The sequence below is a fragment of the Loxodonta africana genome, chromosome 13 (assembly GCF_030014295.1).
Source record: "Loxodonta africana isolate mLoxAfr1 chromosome 13, mLoxAfr1.hap2, whole genome shotgun sequence".
NCBI classification, from domain to species: Eukaryota; Metazoa; Chordata; class Mammalia; order Proboscidea; family Elephantidae; genus Loxodonta; species Loxodonta africana.
In genome coordinates, this window is record NC_087354.1 from 11,692,740 (window position 1) to 11,716,157 (window position 23,418).

At 42.0% G+C, this 23,418-nt stretch overlaps 1 protein-coding gene across 5 annotated transcripts in view; it reads right to left on the minus strand.

Moving 5' to 3' along the window:
- Positions 1 to 3,350: 3,350 nt before the first annotated feature.
- Positions 3,351 to 23,418, minus strand: part of TJP1 (tight junction protein 1) — a 128,942-nt gene continuing 108,874 nt past the window's right edge. For 2 of the 5 annotated variants that reach the window (XM_064296234.1, XM_064296232.1), the window contains 5 exons: positions 17,608 to 17,780; positions 14,933 to 15,413; positions 12,935 to 13,152; positions 11,384 to 11,467; positions 3,351 to 4,875 (listed from right to left, as the gene is read on the minus strand). In XM_064296234.1, the coding sequence (XP_064152304.1) occupies positions 4,781 to 4,875; positions 11,384 to 11,467; positions 12,935 to 13,152; positions 14,933 to 15,413; positions 17,608 to 17,780 (1,051 nt within the window). In that variant the 3' untranslated portion in view covers positions 3,351 to 4,780. Of the gene's footprint in view, positions 4,876 to 11,323; positions 11,468 to 12,934; positions 13,153 to 14,932; positions 15,414 to 17,607; positions 17,781 to 23,418 lie in introns of all 5 variants that reach the window. The other 3 variants (XM_064296233.1, XM_064296230.1, XM_064296231.1) reach the window with 2 other exon arrangements.

Sequence of the window (23,418 nt, forward strand, 5' to 3'; positions counted from 1 at the left end):
AACACACAACAACAGGCACCTCTGCATCCACCTGGCCATGACTTCTCCAGGCTAGCGCAGGAGGGCTGCTCCACACCACAGCTAGCGCCTGTGTTCCACTAGCTGCCCTTCTCAGGTGAACCACGTGAAATCGTGGTGACACATCCCCCAGCCTGGAATTCTTCTCGCAGGCACCTGAGTTTCCAAGGCAACTGGAGAACACAATCCCTAATGGCAGCGTGTACTGCGAATAGGCAGTGCCAAAACATAGTCGGCGCATCACAATCAGCTAGATTTCTTCTCTGAGCACCTCTGTCAACTTCTCATTAACCTGGGTGACCATCCACGATTGGGAGAAAACAAGCTCTTGGGTGCACTTTAACAGCAATTTTAAAGCTATAGTAAAAAAAAAAAAAAAAATTCAAACATTTAAAGTTTTATTCTTTAAGTTTTAAATTAGAAATTCTCTAAGATATACCTTCTCACAGACTTCTAAAACGCACTGGTATTTTTTTTAAAGGTGTGTCTTGGTTCTGTCAACTGGTCCGAACGGGAAGCACACACACAGGGTGAATAAAGCAGTTGAATCAAAAAATGCCATTACCTGAGCTTCCTTTTACCATGACCCACATTTATTAGAGCAAGATGATTCTGTTCAAGTCAGACCATCTCCCAAAGTTCAGCACACATGGTAAGCGGACTTCTCGGCACTGCATCTAGGGTAACCTGAGAACGCGCAGAGTGACCATTCAGCTTCTGTAGCACAGACCGAGCCTCCCCAGGGACTTGTCTTGGGACGTGCCGAGCTCACAGCCTCCTGGTTTGTACTGCCGCAAACAAACGCTGGCTTCCTTCTGCTCCAGGAAGTGGTTTCCAATCTGTGAGCCGAGGAAAAGCAAAAAGACTTTGCTCCCCACTTCCCATCTGCCTGCATTTACTGCCACGCTACTTACTGGTCAACGGCATCCCAGTCTAGACTGCAGCCCCTGCATCTCATTTTGGGTCATCTCCACTTGTACAGTGCCCTCATGTGTTTTGCACTAAGTGAACATTTGCTAAGAAACCAAAAGGAGTCAGCTCAAGTAATCCAAGCGGGGACTCACTAGGTTTTCTATTATACCTACACTGGTAGTACAGAGAAAGGGCAAAAACGGGCTTCTGCCACTAGAACTTGGCAATCGCAGTTATTTCACTGGGCATGCTGCGTATGCGGGAAAATGGTCTGAGAGAACAGATGCCCTCATCCTGTCAACATTAAAAAGCAGTACATTTATATAAAATCTTGCCCAGAATCCATGCTATCTAGTGAAAAGCAGGTAGATAAAAATAACAGACTTGCAAAGTTATGGTCCTTTCACTAGTTTATTTATTTGGGAACATCATGTCTTGTTTGGGCCTTATAAATCTGTGTGTTTTATAATAAGGACACGTTTAAAATAGACTAAATGAATCACAACATAAACCTTGTATTACAAATTCATCTATAGACATAAATATCAAACCTAAAACTAAAAAACTTCTGGAAGAAAACAGGAGAAAAATCTTTGTGCCTTGGATTAAGAAAAGATTTCTTAGATACAAACCAAAAGCACGACCTACAAAAGAACTGATAAACTGAACTTCATAAAACTTAATAACTCCTGCTCTTTGAAACACACTATTTAAGAAAAGGAATAGATTGGGAGAAAATATCTGTAAATTGCATACCTAACAAAATGAGTTTGCATCCACAATGTATAAAGAACTCTCAAAACTCGGTAATAAGAAAACAAATCGCCCAATTAAAAAACTGGGGAAAGATTTGAATTGATACTTTACCAAAGATAAAACCAGTTAAGTGGGTGGCAAATAAAGGAAAAGATGCTTATCATTAGTCATTACCCAGAAACCCAGTGCCGTCGAGTTGATTCCGATTCATAGCGACCCTATAGGACAGAGTAGAATTGCCCCGTAGAGCTTCCACGGAGCGCCTGGCGGATTTCAGATCAAAACCACAAGGAGACTGCATATCAGAATGGCTAAAATAAAAAACACTGACAATACCAAGTGTGGGTGAGGTGGAGCAACCGCAACCCTCAAACTGCTGCTGAGAGTGCAAAGTGGTATAGCTACTTTGGGAAACAAGCTGGCAGTTTTTTGTAAAGTTAAATACACACTTACCACAGAACCAACAATCTAATTTACAGGTATTTAATCAAGTGAAATATAAACTAATCTTCACACAAAAACCTGTGCGTGAATGTTTACAGCAGCTTTACTAGTAAATCTTCAAAACTCAGCAGCTCCCCAAACGTTCCCCACGTGGGGAATGGACAACAAACTTTGGTATAGCCACGCAATGGGATACTACTCAGCAATAAAAAAGGACTAACTATTGGTACTTGCAACATCATGAATGAATCTCGAATTATGCTAAATGAAAGAAAGAATTCAGATTCAAAGGCTATATATTGTATGATTCCATTTATGTGACATCCTTGAAAAGGCAAAACTTTAAGGACACAAAAGAGGGCAATGCTTGCCAGAGGCTGGGGCAAGGACTGAATATAAAGCTTTGGGCAGAAGGGAATTTTGGGGCCCAATGAAACTAGTCTACATTTTGACTGTGGTAATGACCACGCGTTTGTCAAAACCGGCAGAACTATAAACTAAAAACGGTAACTTCTACTGCATACAAATTTTAACTTAATAAAAAACAAATAAAATACACTAAATCCACAAAGATGTTCACTAAAGCACTACAGCAGTGATGTGTCAGTAACAGTGGTGGGTAAGACAATGTGACAATCATGAGGGAATATTTACAAACCCAAACACCAAACCCGCTGCCGTTGAGTCGATTCCAACTCATAGCGATGGTACTGGACACACCAGAACTGCCCCATAGGGTTTCCAAGGAGCAGCTGGTGGATTCGAACGGCCAATCTTTTCGTTAGCCGCCTCAGCTCTTCGCCATTTAGTCACTAAAAACCATTTTCTCTCCCCAGATGTAGTGAGACATGAGTAAAAAACCTATGATACGCTTTTGAGGAAATAAAAGAATACAAAATAATACACAAACTGGTCTTAGGGAACGCAAACACATCAATATAGGCATATGCGTATCCATCTATGTAGCAGAAAGAATACATGCTATAGTTCTGCCTGCTTCTTCTTCCTATTGTCTCAAGGCTTCACTGCTACGTCATTCTAATCAGTACTGCCCGCACACTGACCACGGCGAACAGTCAGCATCAGCAGGACCAGGCCTGACGTGGCAGCAGGGGCCCGGGGTGATGAGGATTAGTGTGCAGAATTTTTAACCAGGATTATCAAGTTGCGTGACATTAGAAATTGAGGGCAGTATTTTCTGAAACAGACCAAACCAGTGCTTTATTTTAAAAACTTTTATTCTGCAGATTTAGAAATTTGAGATTTTTAATAACAGCAAAAGAAATTCAGTCACACCTAATGATTGATTAACAGAATGTAGTGGCATGTTATCTAAACAGACACCGTGCTGATGTGCCATAATAAATTGTCTATTAGTAAAAAAATACACTTTAGGGCACAGCATTGTATCACAAATTACAGTAGGGATACTTTGCAAGAATTTAATCAAACTAGAGAATTCTGAGTAACTGTATCTTTTAAATGCAGCACTTAAAAATGTAACAACTCTGTGCATTCTTTTTCTTAAAAAAATGACCTTGTGTGTCATAGAAATGCTGCTTTATTGCTGCAGAGGTCAAAGTTCAAGGCTCAAGAGGTACAGGAGAGAATACAAAGGTAGCCTTAAGAAACTTAGTTTTGTTTATGTATAAAAAAGGTAAAGTTTATAAAAGTTAATTTACAAACCAAGAACAAAAGTGGTATGCACGCATTATGTACAAGCATCCTTAAAACATGGAAATTTTCAAGTGCATAGCCAAAAAGAACAGAAAACAACCACTAACTCTTGCCAAAAAAAAAAAAAAAAACCTTCCCAAATCACACCATTATTTCTCTTGGTGATTACACATTTCTGAAACCACCAAAGACACAATTTATCACTTACTCAATCTTTTTTCATGATACAGTATTTAGTTGCGCATAAAAGCCATCAAAACGTAGTAATACACAGCGAGAATGATCTAAGAATCACACACATGAGGGTAAGGCATTCCTGCTGGTTAGTACGTCTGTGGTGATATGGTGAACTCACAGATCCAAAGAGGCCACGGAACCGGTCGCACATGCTTTGGTGTCCTTCCCTAAGAAAAATGTATTTCCATATACAGTAATTGTCTTCATTTGACACACACACGAAGCTATAAATCCCCCTTGCTGTACATTTCTGTTAAATCCACTACACTGGTTATATATTCCAGGTGCATTTTAAAAATGTGTGCATATTACCTCATGCATAATAAAATGTATATGCCAGGCCAGGGTCATCCTAAGGTTTAAAACTGTATAGTCTGGAAACAATAGAACTCAAATGCACCCTATTTACTGGCTGGTAATTTAACGGAAACCAATAGGTGAAGTTAGCAGTGACCATAAAAAAGTACAAAAATAATTACAAAGCAAAACAGCTTTGAAACTCTAGCCACTCAATACCAACAGCTCTCCACTCACAAACATGCAGTTTGTGGCGTGTTTTCTGACCACAGTTCAGGGGCATGCTCACTAACCTTCATCAGTTCAAACAAAATGCTTAACACTAAGAAGCTGCTATCAATTCTAAGAAAAGTGTAATACTTGATAGAGTGGTTCCATTTAGATTTAGTAAGTTTAACCCAGTTTCACATTATTTCATCAAGCTTCTATATTTTAAGAATTAAAAGTGGTCAATCAGGACAGAAACACAGTTTGCTCCAACAAGGTAATTTGGATCTCCAGGAAGACACTTGTTCTGCCAGGTTTTAGGATCACCTGTGAGAGAGAAGGAAGTTGGTGTTATTTACAGTTGGCTAAGTCACTATAATGCTTTGCAATCACAGGGCAAACGTAAATGCATGTATTTAGGTATAATTTTCTTCTGTTTTGTTCAGCATACTGCACTTGTATCAAAACTCTCAGTGCTCTATTTCCATGCTGTCTCAGACCTGTATTTTGTTCATCTTGTTTTCAAGTTCATCTCCTTTTAAAAAATGAATTAAAAGTGGGAAGACCATACGCCTGGGACAGTCCCAGTTTGTCCCTGAGTCCACATAATTATTAACAGTACCTTCTTTAACTTTCACAAGTCTGGGAAGTAATTATACGATCACACACTTGACTGAGTATGAAGACACAGTCTCACTCAACTACAGGCCAACGAATGAAACCTCTCAAGTTCCACAGACAATCCTGAAGCCCCTTCTCCCTGACAAAAAAAAATCAGTTCAGACTGGGCCACAGCTCCTCAGCCCTGCCTGTAAACAAAATATTCACAGAGCTTACCAGGAAGCCTGAAGTGGGCTCGGCACTAGGTTTTTTTTTTTTTTTTTTTTTCTCTCCTTAATTGTGCTTTAGGTGGAAGTTTACAACTCAATTTCTCACTTAAAAATTTATACACGTATTGTTTTTTGACATTGGTGGCAATTACCACAACGTGGCAGCACACTCCCCCTTTCCATCCCAGATTCCCTGTGTCCATTCCTTCAGTTCCTGTCCCTTCCTGCACTTTGGACAGGAGCTGCCCATTTGGTCTCATATATTTGATTGAACTAAGAAGCAAGCTCCTCATGTGTGCTATTTTTTATTTTATAGGCCCATCCAATCTTTGTCTGAAAAGTGGGCTTCAGGATGGTTGCAGCTCCGGGTTAGCAGAGCATCTGGGGGCCAGTCTTGGGGGTTCTTCCAGTCTGTCAAATCAGTAAGTCTTGTTTTTTTAAGTGAATTTGAATTCTGTTTTACATTCTCCTCCTGCCCTGTCTGGGACTCTCTGTTGTGATCCCTGTCAGAGCAGTCACTGGTGGTAGCCGGGCACCATCTAGTTCTTCTGGTGTCAGACTGGTGGAGTTTCTGGTTCATGCGATCCTTCAGTCCTTTGGGCTAACATTTTCCTTGTCTTTGCTTGTCTTCATTTCCCTTTGCTCCGAGTGGGATGGAACCAATAGATGTATCTTAGATGGCCACTCAAAGGCTTTTAAGACCCCAGACGCTACTCACCCAAGTGGAATGCAGGACATTTTCTTTATAAGCTATGTCATGTCTATTGATCTAGACGCTCCCTGAGACTACGGTCCCCAGGCCCCAGTCCCTCTAAGTGTTTGGATGTGTCTAGGAAGCGTCTATGCTTTTGTTTTGGTCCAACTGTGCTGACTTCCCCTATATCGTGTGCTGTCCTTCCCTTCACCAAAGCTGACACTTGTCTACCGTCAAATTAGTGATTGCCCCACCTCTCTCTCTCCACCCTCATAACCATCAAAGATTATGCTTTTTTTTCTGTGTAAACCTCTTCTTGAGTTAATAGTGGTCTCATACAATATTTGTCCTTTTGTGACTGACTTATTTCACTCGCCTTAATGCCCTCCAGATTCATTCATGTTGTGAGATGTTTTGCAGACTCATCACTGTTCTTTATCGTTGCGTAGTACTCCATTGTATCTATGTCCTATAATTTGTTTTTCCATTTATCTGTTGCTGGGCACCTAGGTTGTTCGCTCCTTTTTGCTACTGTGAATACTGCTGCAGTGAACATGGGTGTGCATATGTTTTATTTGTGTGACAGCTCTTATTTCTGTAAGGTGTATTTCTAGGAGTGGGACTGCTGGATTGTGTGGTATTTTGATTTGTTTCCTGTTTTACATTCCCACCAGCACTGCATAAGAGTTCCAATCTCCCTGCAACCTCTCCAACATTTGTTATTTTGTGTTTTTTGGATTAGTGCCAGTATCATCAGGGTGAGATCGTGGCATCTCAATGTAGTTTTGATTTGTGTTTCTCTAACAGCTAATGATCACAAGCATTTCTTCATTTATCTGTTAGTCACCGGAATGTCTTCTTTGGTCAAGTGGCTGTTCATATCCTCTGCTCGTTTTTTTTTTTTTATAACTTTTATTAAGCTTCAAGTGAACGTTTACAAATCCAATCAGTCTGTCACATATAAGTTTACATACATCTCACTCCCTACTCCCACTTGTTCTCCCCCTCTTGAGTCAGCCCTTTCAGTCTCTCCTTTCGTGACAATTTTGCCGGCTTCCCTCTCTCTCTATCCTCCAATCCCCTCTCCAGACAAGAGTTGCCAACACAATCTCAAGTGTCCACCTGATATAATTAGCTCACTCTTCATCAGCGTCTCTCTCCCACCCACTGACCAGTCCCTTTCATGTCTGATGAGTTGTCTTCGGGGATGGTTCCTGTCCTGTGCCAACAGAAGGTCTGGGGAGCATGGCCGCCAGGATTCCTCTAGTCTCAGTCAGACCATTAAGTTTGGTCTTTTTATGAGAATTTGGGGTCTATATGCCACTGATCTCCTGCTCCCTCAGGGGTCCTCTGCTGTGCTCCCTGTCAGGGCAGTCATCGATTGTGGCCGGGCACCAACTAGTTCTTCTGGTCTCAGGATGATGTAGGTCTCTGGTTCATGTGGCCCTTTCTGTCTCTTGGGCTCTTAGTTGTCGTGTGGCCTTGGTGTTCTTCATTTTCCTTTGCTCCAGGTGGGTTGAGACCAATTGCTGCATCTTAGATGGCCGCTTGTTAGCATTTAAGACCCCAGACACCACATTTCAAAGTGGGATGCAGAATGATTTCATAATAGAATTATTTTGCCAATTGACTTAGAAGTCCCCGCAAACCATGTTCCCCAGACGCCCGCATTTGCTCCGCTGACCTTTGAAGCATTCATTTTATCCCGGAAACTTCTTTGCTTTTGGTCCAGTCCAATTGAGCTGACCTTCCATGTATTGAGTGTTGTCTTTCCCTTCACCTAAAGCAGTTCTTATCTACTGATTAATCAGTACAAAACCTTCTCCCTCCTTCCCTCCCTCCCCCTGTCGTAACCACAAAAGTATGTGTTCTTCTCAGGTTTACTATTTCTCAAGATTTTATAATAGTGGTCTTATACAATATTTGTCCTTTTGCCTCTGACTCATTTCGCTCAGCATAATGCCTTCCAGGTTCCTCCATGTTTATGAAATGTTTCACAGATTCGTCACTGTTCTTTATCGATGCGTAGTATTCCATTGTGTGAATATACCACAATTTATTTACCCATTCATCCGTTGATGGACACCTTGGTTGCTTCCAACTTTTTGCTATTGTAAACAGAGCTGCAATAAACATGGGTGTGCATATATCTGTTTGTGTGAAGGCTCTTGTATCTCTAGGGTATATTCCGACGAGTGGGATTTCTGGGTTGTATGGTAGTTCTATTTCTAACTGTTTAATATAACGCCAGATAGATTTCCAAAGTGGTTGTACCATTTTACATTCCCACCAGCAGTGTATGAGAGTTCCAATCTCTCCGCAGCCTCTCCAACATTTATTATTTTGTGTTTTTTGGATTAATGCCAGCCTTGCTGGTGTGAGATGAAATCTCATCGTAGTTTTAATTTGCATTTCTCTAATGGCTAATGATCGAGAGCATTTTCTCATGTATCTGTTGGCTGCCTGAATATCTTCTTCAGTGAAATGTGTGTTCATATCCTTTGCCCACTTTTTGATTGGGTTGTTTGTCTTTTTGTGGTTGAGTTTCGACAGAATCATGTAGATTTTAGAGATCAGGCGCTGGTCGGAGATGTCATAGCTGAAAATTCTTTCCCAATCTGTAGGTGGTCTTTTTACTCTTTTGGAGAAGTCTTTAGATGAGCATAGGTGTTTGATTTTTAGGAGCTCCCAGTTATTGGGTTTCTCTTCATCATTTTTGGTAATGTTTTGTATTCTGTTTATATCTTGTATTAGCTCTGCCCGTTTTTTAACTGGATTACTTGTGTTTTTATTGTTGAGGTATTGCAGTATTTTGTAGGCTTTAGAGAGTAGAACCTTATCAGATATGTTGTAGCCAACCATTTTTCCCAGTCTGTAGGTTCACTCTTTTGGTGAGGTCTTTTGATGAGTGTTTAACTTTCAGGAGCCCCCAGTTATCTAGTTTCTCTTCCGGTGTTTGTGTGTTGTTAGCTATGGTTTGTATACTATTTATGGGACACTGGGGTTTTCAACAAGCTCTCGATAATTGAGATTTGCAGGGTGAGGTATGTACCCCTGGTAAACCCAAAATCAAACCTGTTGTCACTGATTCGAATCTGACTTATGACAACCCCACGTGTGCCAGGGTAGAACTGTTCCATAGGGTTTTCTGGGCTGTGATCTTTGTGGCAGCAGATCACCAGGCCCTTCTATGTGGCACTGCTGGATGGGTTTGAACCACCAACCTACTGGTTAGAAGTGCAAAGTGTCTGCAACACCCAGGGACCTTGGAACCCCTGGTCGTGAACACTAAAAGCGAACACTGAAAGATGGGTTAAGTGTATGTCTCTGTGGTGCCCAAGGAAGGTGACAGTCAAAGCTGCCAATTTCTGCCTCCCTTATAGCACTAGTTCTCAACCAGAGGTGAGTCTGCCCCTAACTCATGTTAGATGTTGTTGCTTGTCACATATTATACCTAGCGGGGAGAAGGCCAGGGATGCTACTAAAACATCCCACAATGCATGGTACGAGACCATACGACAGGAAATTATCCAGCCAAAACATTAAATGTATTAAGGTTGAGAAACTCTACCCACAATAAGCTAGATATCATCCAAGTGCAGGTATCTGGGTTCAAGAGCACTTCACAATGGGCTCAGCAGTTCAAAAAACTGATTTCATACACACACACACACGTACATGGGTTATGCGATCCTCTAAACTCTTAACAAATTTTTTAGGCAAAAATATAGAGCTATGACACTCTTTGGAAGAAAAAAGGCTGAAGTTGCTTTCTAAAATAGTAATTTTTGGTTGGATTAAGTCAGTGGCTATCAAAAATCTATACTGAGTTTTTGAATTGAAATGTACAGCAGTAAAGCAATTTAAAGCCATACAGGATTATATAATTTTCTTTTCTGGGTGAATATACTTAAACACAAAGAAGTTGTTTCAATCTAACAAACCAACTTATGTTCTGTGGCATAAGACACTGGAGGTAAGTGGAGAAATAATTTATGCTTCGTGTAATATCTGAAAAAAGTCACTTATGAAACAGGTAACTATATTAAACAGTTATTTTAAGAACCCTGCAAAAACACCTTCATAAAGCAAAAATTCACCCATCCTAATTTGGCTTAGAGGACAATCTAACCTCATACTTCCACCTGACTTTCAGAATACACATTTTAAATGGAGTTTTATTAATGTTAATTCACCAAACTAGGCCAATAAAATATTTCTCAATAGAGTCTGAGGAGAAAACCTGACCCTATAGGACAGAGCAAAACTGCCCCATAGAGTTTCCAGGGAGACCTGGTGGATTCAAACTGCCAACCTTTTGGTTAGCAGCTGTAGCTCTCAACCACTACGCTATCAGGGTTTTCCCTTTAATATCAAGTGTGTTAAAATTGATTTATTAACTTTTTCCAGAAAATGGGGTGCTTGTGAATATGAGAAAATGTGAAGTGTGTGTGTGTGTGTACTCCCCCAGTCCCCGGCCCCTCTTCTTGGGCAGTATGCTCCTATAATCTTTACACCACTGAACTTTCTTTCACACTGTACTGAAGTAAAATTGCATAATGTACATTTGGATTATCAAAAATTCAGAAGTAGTACTTTAAATTCCTATTTTCCTGTATCAGGTTCTCTTCAAGTAATCTACATCAATGATACAGAAGTTTCAACTGGTTATTGACTTAGTCACCCAAGGAAGTGGCAAATATGAAAATATAATGGAAGTTTTGAAAATTATGATCTTACGAGCAAAAAGTCATTAAAAAAAAGTGAGTAATAGAAGTTATTTAGAGTTTTACATTGAAAAACCATGGCCAAGTATGATCACAGTGGAAGAACTTTTGTCTTTCACGTTTCTCTGGTATTTATACCTCGTAGATTAAGAAATTATTAAAACAAAAACCAAAAATTACTATATAAAGGAATCAAATCGTTTTAGTAAAAAGATGAAAATGCCTCTGTGTAGGGCAGTATCAATTCTCCCAATGCATCCTGAAAATATAGGAAGAACAAACAATTTTGTTAAACACCAACCTTTGGCCAAATTATCAATTTTTAAAAGGTAGAAGCTTCTCTACCTGTCGACATTAACTTACAACAAGCAGCACGAATGAATCTGAAAACACTGGTGATGCCCACGAGGCCACGGGAACAGAGGTAGAGATCTGCTAACCAGCAGCACCAGCAGCTGCATCAGCCCAGGTCTTAATCAACGACAGCACCCAAAGCCCCAAAGGACAGAGTGAAGACAGCATACCCGACGAGGAGTTGGATGATTTTAGAGCAAAAGACCAACCGTCAGGAGTCATGGACGCACAGTGTGGTAAGCGCAGCTCCACTGGTTTCAGGAACTTGAGGCCATGGGGCCCACACATCACTAAGGGGCTCAGCAGTGTCTCACCTGGAATCACAGAAAGGGATGGAGGGTGAGAAGATGAGAAGGTGAGATGGTGAGCCTCCTTCTAGACCCAAGTTCTCCTCACCCCTCTTTTCTAGTCATGGGCTTTAAAGCCAAATGGGTTAGTTCCCTAGAGCTGCATTGTCTAATAAAAATACAACGTGAGCCACATACGTAATTTTAAATTTTCTAGTAGCCAGATTAAAAAATAAACAGGTGAAATTAACCTTAATATTTTATTTAACCAAGTATATCTAAGACATTATCATTTCAACTTGTAATCAATATACTAAATCTTTGAAACCAGTGTGTGTTTTACACTTCCAGGACATTTTCATTTCAAAATAGTCACATTTCAAGGGCTCAACAGCCACATGCAGCTATAGCTACTATATTCAATCACACAAGGCTACAGCATAAAACATAAAACAACTATACTTTTTACAAATGTTACTCCTATTTTCCATTTTTAATGTTTTCTTTGCTACAGATTTGGTTCATGGAATTAATGCATGGTCACTAGTCAGTCCTGCTTGTTTTTAATACAGGATATTCCAAAATCACAGCAGAGAATCTGATGTTAGTAATCTGGCAACACGTAAGAAAATGAGCTAATATATTTAAGGAAGCAAAGTGCTGCAAAAAGATTCTAAAAAAGCAACTGTAACATGGTTCGTTCTAATATCATCTTGGTAGACTGAGGAAGCCTACAGAAGACGCCGCCATTCGTAGGCTCCTTAAGCACCTCAGGGACACACACTGTGATATCCTCCAAGGATATTTCACTCACTCGGCTGAGTATTCACTAGCACGAGGTCCCAGGATGATAAATAAGACAGCACCTGTTTAAGAGGCTTACATTCCTCAACCAGGTGACTTAACTAACCCGCCCCTAGAGATGGAAGGGCTGGCTGATTCTAGAGACCAATTTGGCCAAATTATGCCAAGATGTGAAGCAGGCCTAATGGCATTGCCTAAGGTGGCTTTTAATCTCCCACTTAAAATATAGCACAATGTGGGGAAAAACTACCATGTTAATCTCGACCACCAAGGCTTTAACTGCTGAACGCCCCCTTCACCCCGTAATAGCCATCTCCGGGGTCCCTCGCCCTCACCACCGCTCGGGAAATTCTGACACAAACAGTCGTGTGAGGTGCCCCCCGAGGGAAGGAAACATGCTGTGGTTGTCAGTGTGGACAGGTCACTAGAGAATCCTCAAGGAGCCCTGCTGGTGCGATGGTTAAAGTGGTCAATTGCTAACTGAAAGGTCAGCAGTTCAAAGCTTCTAGTGGCTCTGCAGAAGACAGATGTGGCAACCCTGGAAACCTGTGGGGTCACCATGAATTGGAATTGACTTGATCACAGTGGGTGGTGGGAGAGAATCCTCTTAGCTGATCATTATAAACTTTGAAAACACAGATAGGACAACTCTTAAGTTATTAAACTAAGCAGAAAAATTAACACATTTACCTTTCTCTTTATCTAAAGGTGGGAGGATGCTGTTGTCTCGGCAGACCTTGAAATAGATTTCCTGCTCAATTCCCTCGGGAATGGCTCCTTGCGGGATAATTATACTAACACCAGTTTCTATGGAGCTCAACACCCCACCGTTGCTGTTAAATATGCCTCGGGCTGTGGCCACCACAGTATGGCCGTCCTCATCTTCATCCTCTTCCACAGCTGAAGGGCTGAAGAGTTAAAAAATGGCTGTTAATTCCTACTGATACACAGGAGCTCTCCCTTTCATTACTATTTTAAAAGGCAGTTTCGTTTTTATTTCTCCAAACAATCAAGAAATTACTTACTTCAACAAGATAGTTTTTAGCAACAGCTTTTACTCACAGGGATAACAACTAAAAGCATATTCTTCTCACAGAAATCAATTTCATTTTTGAAAGAAACTAACCAAGTTATCTTCACTATTGATTTTCTGCAACTTGAACGTATAAAACCTGACTCCTTGTGCACCCAACAACTACAGTTCATTGGTTTGAAGAAGCACATTTTGACATCCATGAAACTGACAGAGTCACGGTTCAGTTGATAACATCTTTCCTCCTTAGTGATATATAAGACAGGGTAACTGACGGCTTCTTAGACCTGGAAGAACACACTGATGAGGTTCTGCACCTCCTGAGGATTTTAAGTGTGTACACTGATTTGCTGCTGCAGGGAGGAAACTGCTCCTTCTAGGGCAGGCACCACTGGGGCTCTGCAGATACCATTCCACCCTGCCTGACAAAGATCTCAGTTCTTCCATCAGTTAAGCCGATGGATTTCCCTGGCACTGCCTGAGTACCAAAGGCCCATGCTGGCAAAGGCAAGGCTTCCACAGTCCAATGAGGCAAAGACTTTGGTGTGAGTACACACCAAACACCCATGAAAAAAGACAGTATGTGAACTCAGAACACAAAGAATACCAAAGCCAAAGGGAATGTGGTACCGACAACTGCTGCAAAAGTAAGGATATTACCCATGGAAGATTTCTTGAAGTAAAGTTTTGAGCCAGGACTTAAAGGTGAGCAGAAAGATGGACCATCGAAATAGAAGCATGTGAAAGGTAGCCAAGCCTTCATTCCAGCATGTTAGGACCGACAGGGACGGACACTTGTGACAACGGCAGGGAGTGGAGATCATCACCTGACATAGTGATGCCATGTAACCCCTACACAGGAGGGTCCGTTGCTCCACTCCTGCTAACTTGTGATGCTCACATAGACGGAGGTAGCAAACTAACAGGGCTGTCCTTTCTCCTGGGAAGCAGCCCTGGTGGCCCTCAGTTCTATCTGCAAGTGCTTCTATTTCAGTTGTGGTTTGAAAACGTAACTGCAGTTAGGAGATTGAGGTATGCTTATATGAGGCCAGAGTGGGCCTGGTCCATCCCTCTTGAATGACACGACAGAAAAGGGTACAAGAAGTGTGGTTCCAAATGGGCTCACTTTGTCTTGATAGCTCAGCCATCTGTTTTTCAACAGCCATTTTGAGGTCATTACATCATTTCCTTTCAACATCACCGTTGAACAAATAGTGGATGAGGGACATAGACAGGTATGTTTCCGAGATAGTCTCCAAACGTACCTCACCAGTCACAGGTTAACTGGGAAGCCATGGTGGGTTAAGGTTATGGGCTCTGAGGTCAAATGACCTGGGTCTACATCTACTCCCTCACCCTAGTGTGTGACCCTGGGCAAACTGCTCAGTGTCATTCAACCTCAGCTTTCAGTAAAATGGGGGATAATGACAATAGCTACCAACAATACACGACTGTTAGCTTTTATTTCTCATTAATATTATCTTGTGTTCTTGCAGAACTTTCTTGTTAATGGCATTTATTGCCACATTTTGGATAACATTCTGTTCAGCTTAAAGCTACAGCTAAAATTATCAAGTCCCAAGCCATATAAACTACATCAAACTCACACAAGACAGAGCACACAGCCAGTGTCTGAGAGTATGGCAAACTCTTACCTGACAGGAACAGCTTGAGGCACTGTGCTGGTGCTGTGTATCTGATATTTGGGCTTTTCTGCATGGATGGAGAAGGTTTCCACTCCACTGTCAAACTCAGGAGGCTGTGCTGAAGAACTGTGTGCTTTCAGAACGGTCTTTGGAGAAGTGGGGGCTTTTGAAGATAAGTCTGGTTTGTGTGCAGTTTCACTTGGCAAAAGATTGTGATTGAATTTAGGGCTTTCAAACTTGCGTTCAAACGGCCTAGCAGAACTCGTATAAGGTTTTGGTGTGAATCGATTGTATGCTGGAGTGACTGTTTTCTGAGTCTGTTCAGCTCCATTAACTGGAGCTTTATCTGGGAAACTTTTCGGGGGAAAGAAAGTAGTCTGAACAGTATCTTCTCTGTTTGATGGTCTGAAAGTTGCTGGCTTATTCTGCGATGGAGGTGGGTCTGGTTTTGACACTACAGAATTCTGAAAATCCAATGACACTGAATTACCTGAAAAACAAACATATAGCAGCATTTAAAATACTTTCAAAGTTTTAACAGTCCTTCTGGCATCTCTCCCATCTCAACTTGCCCTAGTGTCAGAGTTGAGGCCCAGGTCTAGGTCGCCACTGTCACAGGGTGGCTCTTAAACCCTGGTGGCTGTGTGTGATGTCGAGGGACCAGGAGGCAGTGTGGACACATATGCAGCTATTACTGTACCCTGCTGCCTTAGAGTCAGGGCCATGCTGCTAAAGGTCCTGGCCCCCAGAGACTGAGGAGCAACCCCTCTTTGACAAATCAGAAATCAGAAAAAGAATGACAAATTCAACTGCAGTTTAAGAAAAAAAAATCAGTACTACAAAACTCCCCATAATCAAAGTAAAAAACCACGGATTGGGAGAAGACATTTATGACACGTACAGCCGATAAAGAAGTAACATCTAAAACATACAAAGAACATCCACACATCTATAAGAAAAAGTCAACCTAAGAGCAAGACAGGTGAAGACATGAACAGGTAAAACAGAAGTGAAATCTAGAAGGCCCAGTAACCATGTAAGATACTCAACCTCACCATCAGTTAGGAAAACGCAAAACAAAAACAAAGAACATGAAAGACCATTTCACAGACATTAGATATTGGCAAAATTTTTAAAAAATTTTATGATACCAAAATCGGTGAGGATGCGAAACCGCAGAAACTGGTGTACTGCTGGTGGCGGGTCGAATGCGACCGACGGGATGTGAAGAGGGAGCCTGTTCCAGCTTTCTTTTATGAAAGTAGCACAATCTTGGTATCAAAACCAGACAAGGGCATTGTAAGAAAATCCCTTGAGAGCACAGTAATATAACCTACCACATTAACAGAATAAAGGAGAAAAATCATACGGTCTTCTTACATGCAGAAAACGCATTTCGCAAAATGCTTTCAACAAATCGGAAGAGAAGGGAAATCCTAAACATGATAAAAGGCATCTCCAAAAAACTTACAACTAACATCACAAAGGTCAAACGTTAAGAATCATCTCTCCTTTATGATCAGGAACCAGACAAAAATATCTGCTCTCATTATTTCACAACAATAAGTGGACTAAAGTAAGAAAAAGGAATAAAGACGGAAAAATAAGAATGAAAACGCTCTTTATCTGCAGATGTAATCCTATACGAACAAAATTCTAGCATAAAGTAACATCCATCTACAATTACAAGTTGTCCGGTTGAAGACTTACATATCCTAGAATTTGACTCATACACAAATACCATTGAAGTACTGTTTGCAGTAGCAAAATATGTGCCAAAAGGGAAATGGTTAAACAAATTATGGTAATTATTTTTAGAGTAAAATGTTATACAGCTATTACAATGAATAACCTTAAGCTATATGCTATCTACCTTGCTGAGATGTTGCAAAGGAACGTAAATGCAAATAAAAAGCAAAGTTGTGAAGGGACACATTTTATGTGAAACTTTAAAGCATGCAAAACGAACTTAACGTGATATAAAAACATACACGGGATAACAAATACAAGAGTTAAGGTAGTGGTCACCTCTGGAGAGGGAAGACAGGAAAAAGACAGGATTAGAGAGAGACATACGGGGGATTTAAAATAAAAAAAAAAAGAGAGGCAAATCAGCAAAGCTCCATGTGGGATTCAGGAAGGCTTTATGTTTTCTTCTATGCTTTTTCGTGTTATGAAATATTTCATAATTACTAAAAAAGATTCCATTCATGAAGAGAAAGAAAAAATTCATTTTTAGAGAAAAATTTCTTCTTTTGGAAACGTCATTCATTGCAACAAGTGGGAAGGAAGAAGACTTTCTTCTGTCAGACGCATCATTCTCTTCCTGCACGTAGCTTTGCCACATCCATCAGAGAAGATGGAATGCGGCGACAGTGGTTTTGTAAGTCACCGTTCAGTATTCAGGTTCAGATGTATTGGTAAACAAATACTACTAGAAGATTTAGACTGGCGTAAAATTGGGCTATGTTAATAAAACAGATTAAAAATCTAGCTAAAATATTCGTCTCACACAATGGCCACAGTCATCAAGACTGGAATCGTACTTTTAACAAAGCACTATTTTTCACTGTTCCCAAGCTAAAAGCTTCCAGTGTGGGTTTATGTATAAACTATTTTGCTTAATAATGACAAGAATTTATTAGTTTCCTAACTATGACTCTGCTGTAACCTGTGAACTGTACCTTCCCCATGGGCTCCCTTGGAATGTGTGTGGAGGGCCAGAGAAGCGCTGGTGGCAGGCTGAGCAGGCTGGCTGTACTGGGAGGGCAGTGGAGGAGGAGGAGGGGTCTGGGCTGGGTCGTATCGTTTCTCCCCAAATGACCTATCCGCAGCATCAGCTTCAGTAGGCTTTCCCCTGTTGAAAAATAAAGGGAAAAAAATGCCAACACTTGAAAACGCACTCACTATACAGAGCATGTTCTCATTCCTTCAAGTACCCCTAACTTCTAAAATATCTAGAAATTTCACGATACATTTTTATGAGTATGGGTACTCTACCAAAATATACAAATTCAACCATTCATCAGCACAAGAAATGTCAAGACAGCACAGATACTTTAAAAACATTATAAAACATCCAGAAGATGGCAACCAACAGGCAGATGAAATTTTGGGTATACTCATAATATTCAATTGTACTGTTTACCAAAAAATTGTAATGGTTGGTAGGTTTAAGAAAGTCTTGCAAATATTTTGAAAAATACTGGCCAAATCTTCCTTGGACCCACTCTGATTTATCAGGTACAAAGCTTGGCTTCTGGCACACTCAGAACACCTTAAGAAACAAATGGAATAGGCCAAGGGCTGGCAGACTTTATCAGTGAAGGGCTAGACAGTAAATATTTTCAGCTTTGTGGGCCATACGGTCTGTCACAACAATTCACCTCTGCTGTTACAGCACGAAAGCAGCCACAGGCATGCTGCCAATGAGTGGGCATGCCATGTTCCACTAACACCACAAAAACTGGACATCTTTGACTTTAAAATTTGCCCTTGATTTACCAGATTTTTTTTTTAAATGATTTTTACAGTAGCAGATATTGTGTTATTTTACAAGGCTCATTTAAGTCAAATTGGGCCATGTGTGCTTTTTTTTTTCAAATTGTCAATTGTGAATATGTAATACATAAAATTCACACAAAAGAAATCTTTTAAATAGACCCATAATTGCAACAATGCCATCTAAACCTTACTGCAGAGCCAAAGCGTAACTGGCTTTATGTGCACAAACAGTAACATACACTGGAGCACACTTTCACTTCCACAGAGACTTCTGTTGAAGAAGTCTAGTCTTACGATTAACTTTGAAACTACGCTGTTATCTTGCTTTGGGGCACTGAGACTAAGTCCCTGAAAACGACATTAAAACCTGAAAGTGCACATAATGCCAATGACACGGTGAGGGACACCTTAGGGAACAACCTCACATTAACGCCAGTCTTACCACTTGATGTTCCTTTTCAAGTAGTCATAGCTAGTGTAAGAGCCGAGCGCTCTAGGGGATGGCAAAGCAAGCGCGATAGAAAAATGAAAGAAAATGGTCAATCTACTTAAGCAAATTTACAAGCAAATGGAACTCAAATATTTTAAAATATCAACCAAAAAATACACATGCACCAATTCAGCACAATTTGTTCTATAAAAGAAAATATCACCACTCCTCAAGTAACAAGAATTACCAATAAATTACAACACAGTAACTTATGTCCTGCCTGCCTGCCCGCCTGCCCGCCCGCCCGCCTGCCTGCCCGCCCTCCCACCTGCCTGCCCGCCCGCCCGCCTGCCCGCCTGCCCGCCCCGCCTGCCCGCCTACCTGCCTGCCTGCCCGCCTACCTGCCTGCCCGCCCTCCTGCCCGCCTGCCTACCTGCCCTCCTGCTCGCCTGCCCGCCTACCCGCCTGCCTGCCCGCCTGTCTGCCCGCCTACCTGCCCGCCCGCCTACCCGCCTGCCCGCCTACCTGCCTGCCTGCCCGCCTACCTGCCTGCCCGCCCTCCTGCCCGCCTGCCTGCCCTCCTGCTCGCCTGCCCGCCTACCCGCCTGTCTGCCCGCCTACCTGCCCTCCTGCCTGCCTACCCGCCTGCCCGCCTGTCCGCCCGCCCACCTGCCCGCCCGCCTACCTGCCTGCCTGCCCGCCTGCCTGCCTGCCCACTCACTATGTATTTTTACTGCTGTTCCAGTGGACAGCTAGGGCTTTGAGCTTCACCCCTCCTCTTCCACTTCTGCCCACTTCTGTTGTAGCTGGTGAGCAAAAAATAAAATCAAGGAGATGTAACAAAGCAGCAGGTTCTGAACAAGGTAGTGTCATGTTCCATTATAAGAAAAAGGCTGGGTAAAAGAAATTCTCTAAGTGAAGACACAGCCAGAAATGATACAAGGCCTCACGCCCATACTCCACAACAGCTATACCGGTCCCCTAGTAGGGTAATGATGGATCTGCAGATGGAAACATGCATGACCGTGACTACCCCTAGGTTCCCTTCTAGCAAGACCTTATCCATCCCAAGTCACAGGCTAAGCCCTGTGGTGGGGGGAGCCCTATCTGCAATGCTGCCCTGCTTCACTTTCATAGTATCTACCCTAATAACATCACATGCACACAAAAACAACCTAACACGAATCCTACACTTGGTTCTTATTAGGCTAAGAACCACCACTATTTATGTACTGTGAGACCTGCAAGTCTCATGGCGAGATGAGAATTGAGAGTTAAGACACCCTGGTGACAAAAAATCCCTAGTTGCCTTGACGAAGTCTACTGCCATCTGGTCTGGGACATGTGTGCAAGGTGGTCTTCTAGCCCTGCATCAGATCTAAGAGTGGCTAACTCACTGCGGAGGTGAAGGTTTGAGCTATCACATAACTTCCCCCACTCTCATCCAGCTCTATGGAACTGTAAGACGAGACGGTATTTGTTTGCTTTCTGGGGTGTCTGCCCTATACTAACAAAGACATGTTACCTCTCTAATTCCTACTATTCTCGTGGCCTATTTTTAAGTGGAATACAAGTACATATCATCTGAAAGAGAATTATTTTGCTGTTTCTATATTTTACTGAAGGAAATAAAGGATTGTAGGCAGTCTCTTGGTGATAACCAAACACAGTAAATGTTTCTGAAATGTAGAACAAAGAAAGCCCCATGTTTTAAACTGCCTTCCAGGTGCTGAAGTTGTATTAGTTGAAGAAGAGATTGAAATAGTATCAAAGGGGAAGGCTGGTACAGAAACGACTTCCCTCTTGGACAGTCATCTTCTATGACCCTCATTCTCCCTTCCAACTCTTTAACAATTAAACATCTAAATGGGGAAATGCAGCATAATTATGAAGAGCTTTAATTCATACTACAAAGAATTAAAGTATGTATTAGTATCCAGCCCAAGTTATACTTCTCTGACTCCTACAACACTGAAGACAGTGAGCAGGACAATTAACCTGAGCTCTGAGTGAATTCACAGACCGATGTGACCTACTGCTTGCACAGGCAGTGCTCCTGTATAACTTGCACCCAGCCAGCACTGGCTCCTTCTAGAGCTGGGTGAAGGGAAAGGAGGCAGCGGATGCACCCAGTGCACTGTGCTCTGGGCTGAGCTTCATTCAGTCAGGCGGCTAACAGCTCAGCTGCTAACCAAAAGGTCAGCAGTTCAAATCCACCAGCTGCTCCTTGGAAATCCTATGGGGCGGTTCTACTCTGTCCTATAGGGTCGCCATGAGTCAGATTCGACTTGACGCCGACAGGTTTGGTTTTTTGGTTACCATGTTTAGGACAGCAGTGGTGGCCCAATGACAGAATTCTCACCTTCCTTATGGGAGACCAGATTCAATTCCTGGCCAATGCAACTCATGCGTAACCACCACCCACCTGTCAGTGGAGACTTGGGTGTTACTAAGATGCTGGACAGGTTTCCGTACAGCTTCCACACTAACACACTAAGAAAAAAGGCCTGGAGATCTGTTCTGAATGAAAAAATTCCATGGGTCACAACGGTCCAATCCTATCGTGCATGGGGTCACTGTGAGTTGGGGGCCCACTCCACAGAGCTAACAAAAACACCATAGACCCCGTCTAAAAGTGATAAATCACAAGTTATTAACTCATCTTCTGAGAAAATGAAATTAACACAAAAATAGCTTTTCAGTTAATTTTCTGAAAAAAATTTTTACTTACTTTTTAGACCTAAATGTATTCTTTTAGGTTTGTATTTTATTTACTAAGTATGTAAACACATATAAATTACATCTCCTTAAACTACACCCCTGGACCTTCTTCTGACAGGACTGAATGTGTTTAGTTGTTGTTGTTAGGTGCCGTCGAGTCAGTTTCGACTCATAGCGGCCCTATGCACAACAGAACGAAACACTGCCCGGTCCTGCGCCATCCTTACAATCGTTGTTATGCTTGAGCTCATTGTAGCAATCACTGTGTCAATTCACCTTGTTGAGGGTCTTCCTCTTTTCCGCTGACCCTGTACTCTGCCAAGCGTGATGTCCTTCTCCAGGGACTGATCCCTCCTGACAACATGTCCAAAGTATGTAAGACGCAGTCTCGCCATCCTTTCCTCTAAGAAGCATTCTGGCCGCACTTCTTCCAAAACAGATTTGTTCGTTCTTTTGGCAGTCCGTGGTATATTCAATATTCTTCGCCAACACCGCAATTCAAAAGCGTCAACTCTTCTTCCGTCTTCCTTATTCATTGTCCAGCTTTCACATGCATATGATGTGATTGAAAATACCATGGCTTGGGTCAGGCGCACCTTAGTCTCCGGGGTGACTTCTTTGCTCTTCAACACTTTGAAGAGGTCCTTTGCAGCAGATTTGCCCAATGCCATGCGTCTTCAGTGGCATAAGTAAAAGTGACTGTTAAAGGGCATAGCCTTCTACCTTACTAAAGGTGAGCTCTGAAGGACCGGGGCCTAGCTCACTCAGTCGTGGCACTCGAAGACTCTCATGGGTGCCTCTCCAGCACTGTGTTGAGGGAGGTTCACAATAATATTATAGAAGCCACTCTACATGGACACAATCCCGACTGCAATGCTCAGGTTTACATTTGTATTTCTCATAAACTGCTTTCTTCTAGACACAGGAGAGACTGAAACGGGCTGACAATAGAAAAAATGTTTTAAGCCTTCACTTCAAATGATATCTCAGAGAAAATAGTGGCAATTAAAGTTAGGTTTGCATCCCACTTTGGCAAGTGGATTCTGGGGTCTTAAAGGCTAGCAAGCGCCCATCTAAGATGCATCAATTGGTCTCAACCCACCCGGAGCAAAGGAGAACGAAGACCATCAAAGGCACAAGGAATATATGGGCCCAAGAAAGAAAGGAACACATAAACCAGAGACTCCATCAGCCTGAGACTGGAAGAACTAGATGGTGCCCAGCTACCACCAATGACTGCTCTGAAAGGGAACACAACAGACTCCCTGATGGAACAGGAGAAAAGTGGGGTGCAGAGCTTAAATTCTAGTAAAAAGACCAGACTTAACAGTGTGACTGAGACTGGAGGGACCCCAGAGATCATGGTCCCCGGACTCTCTGTTAGCCCAAAACTAAAACCATTCTCAAAGCCAATTCTTCAGACAAAGATTCGACTGGACTATTAGACATAAAATGATACTGGTGAGGAGTGTGCGCCTTAGCTCAAGTAGACACATGAGACTATGTGGGCAGCTCCTGCCTGGAGGTGAGATGAGAAGGCAGAAAGGGACAGGAGCTGGTTGAGTGGACACATGAGATTCAGGGCAGAGAGGAGGAGTGTGCTGTCACATCGTAGGGAGAGCAACTAGGGTCACCTAACAAGGTGACTATAGGTTTCTGTATGAGAAACTGACTTGAATTGTAAACTTTCACTTAAAGCACGATTAAAAAAAAAAAAAAAAGTAGCCTTGCCCCAACCCATGGCAACCCTAGGGGGAAGAAAAATTTTTGGTTTTTAGTGTCAGAAGTTTTAAAGTATATACAGTAAGAATTTTCACTTGATAGTAAATGATGAGAGGTA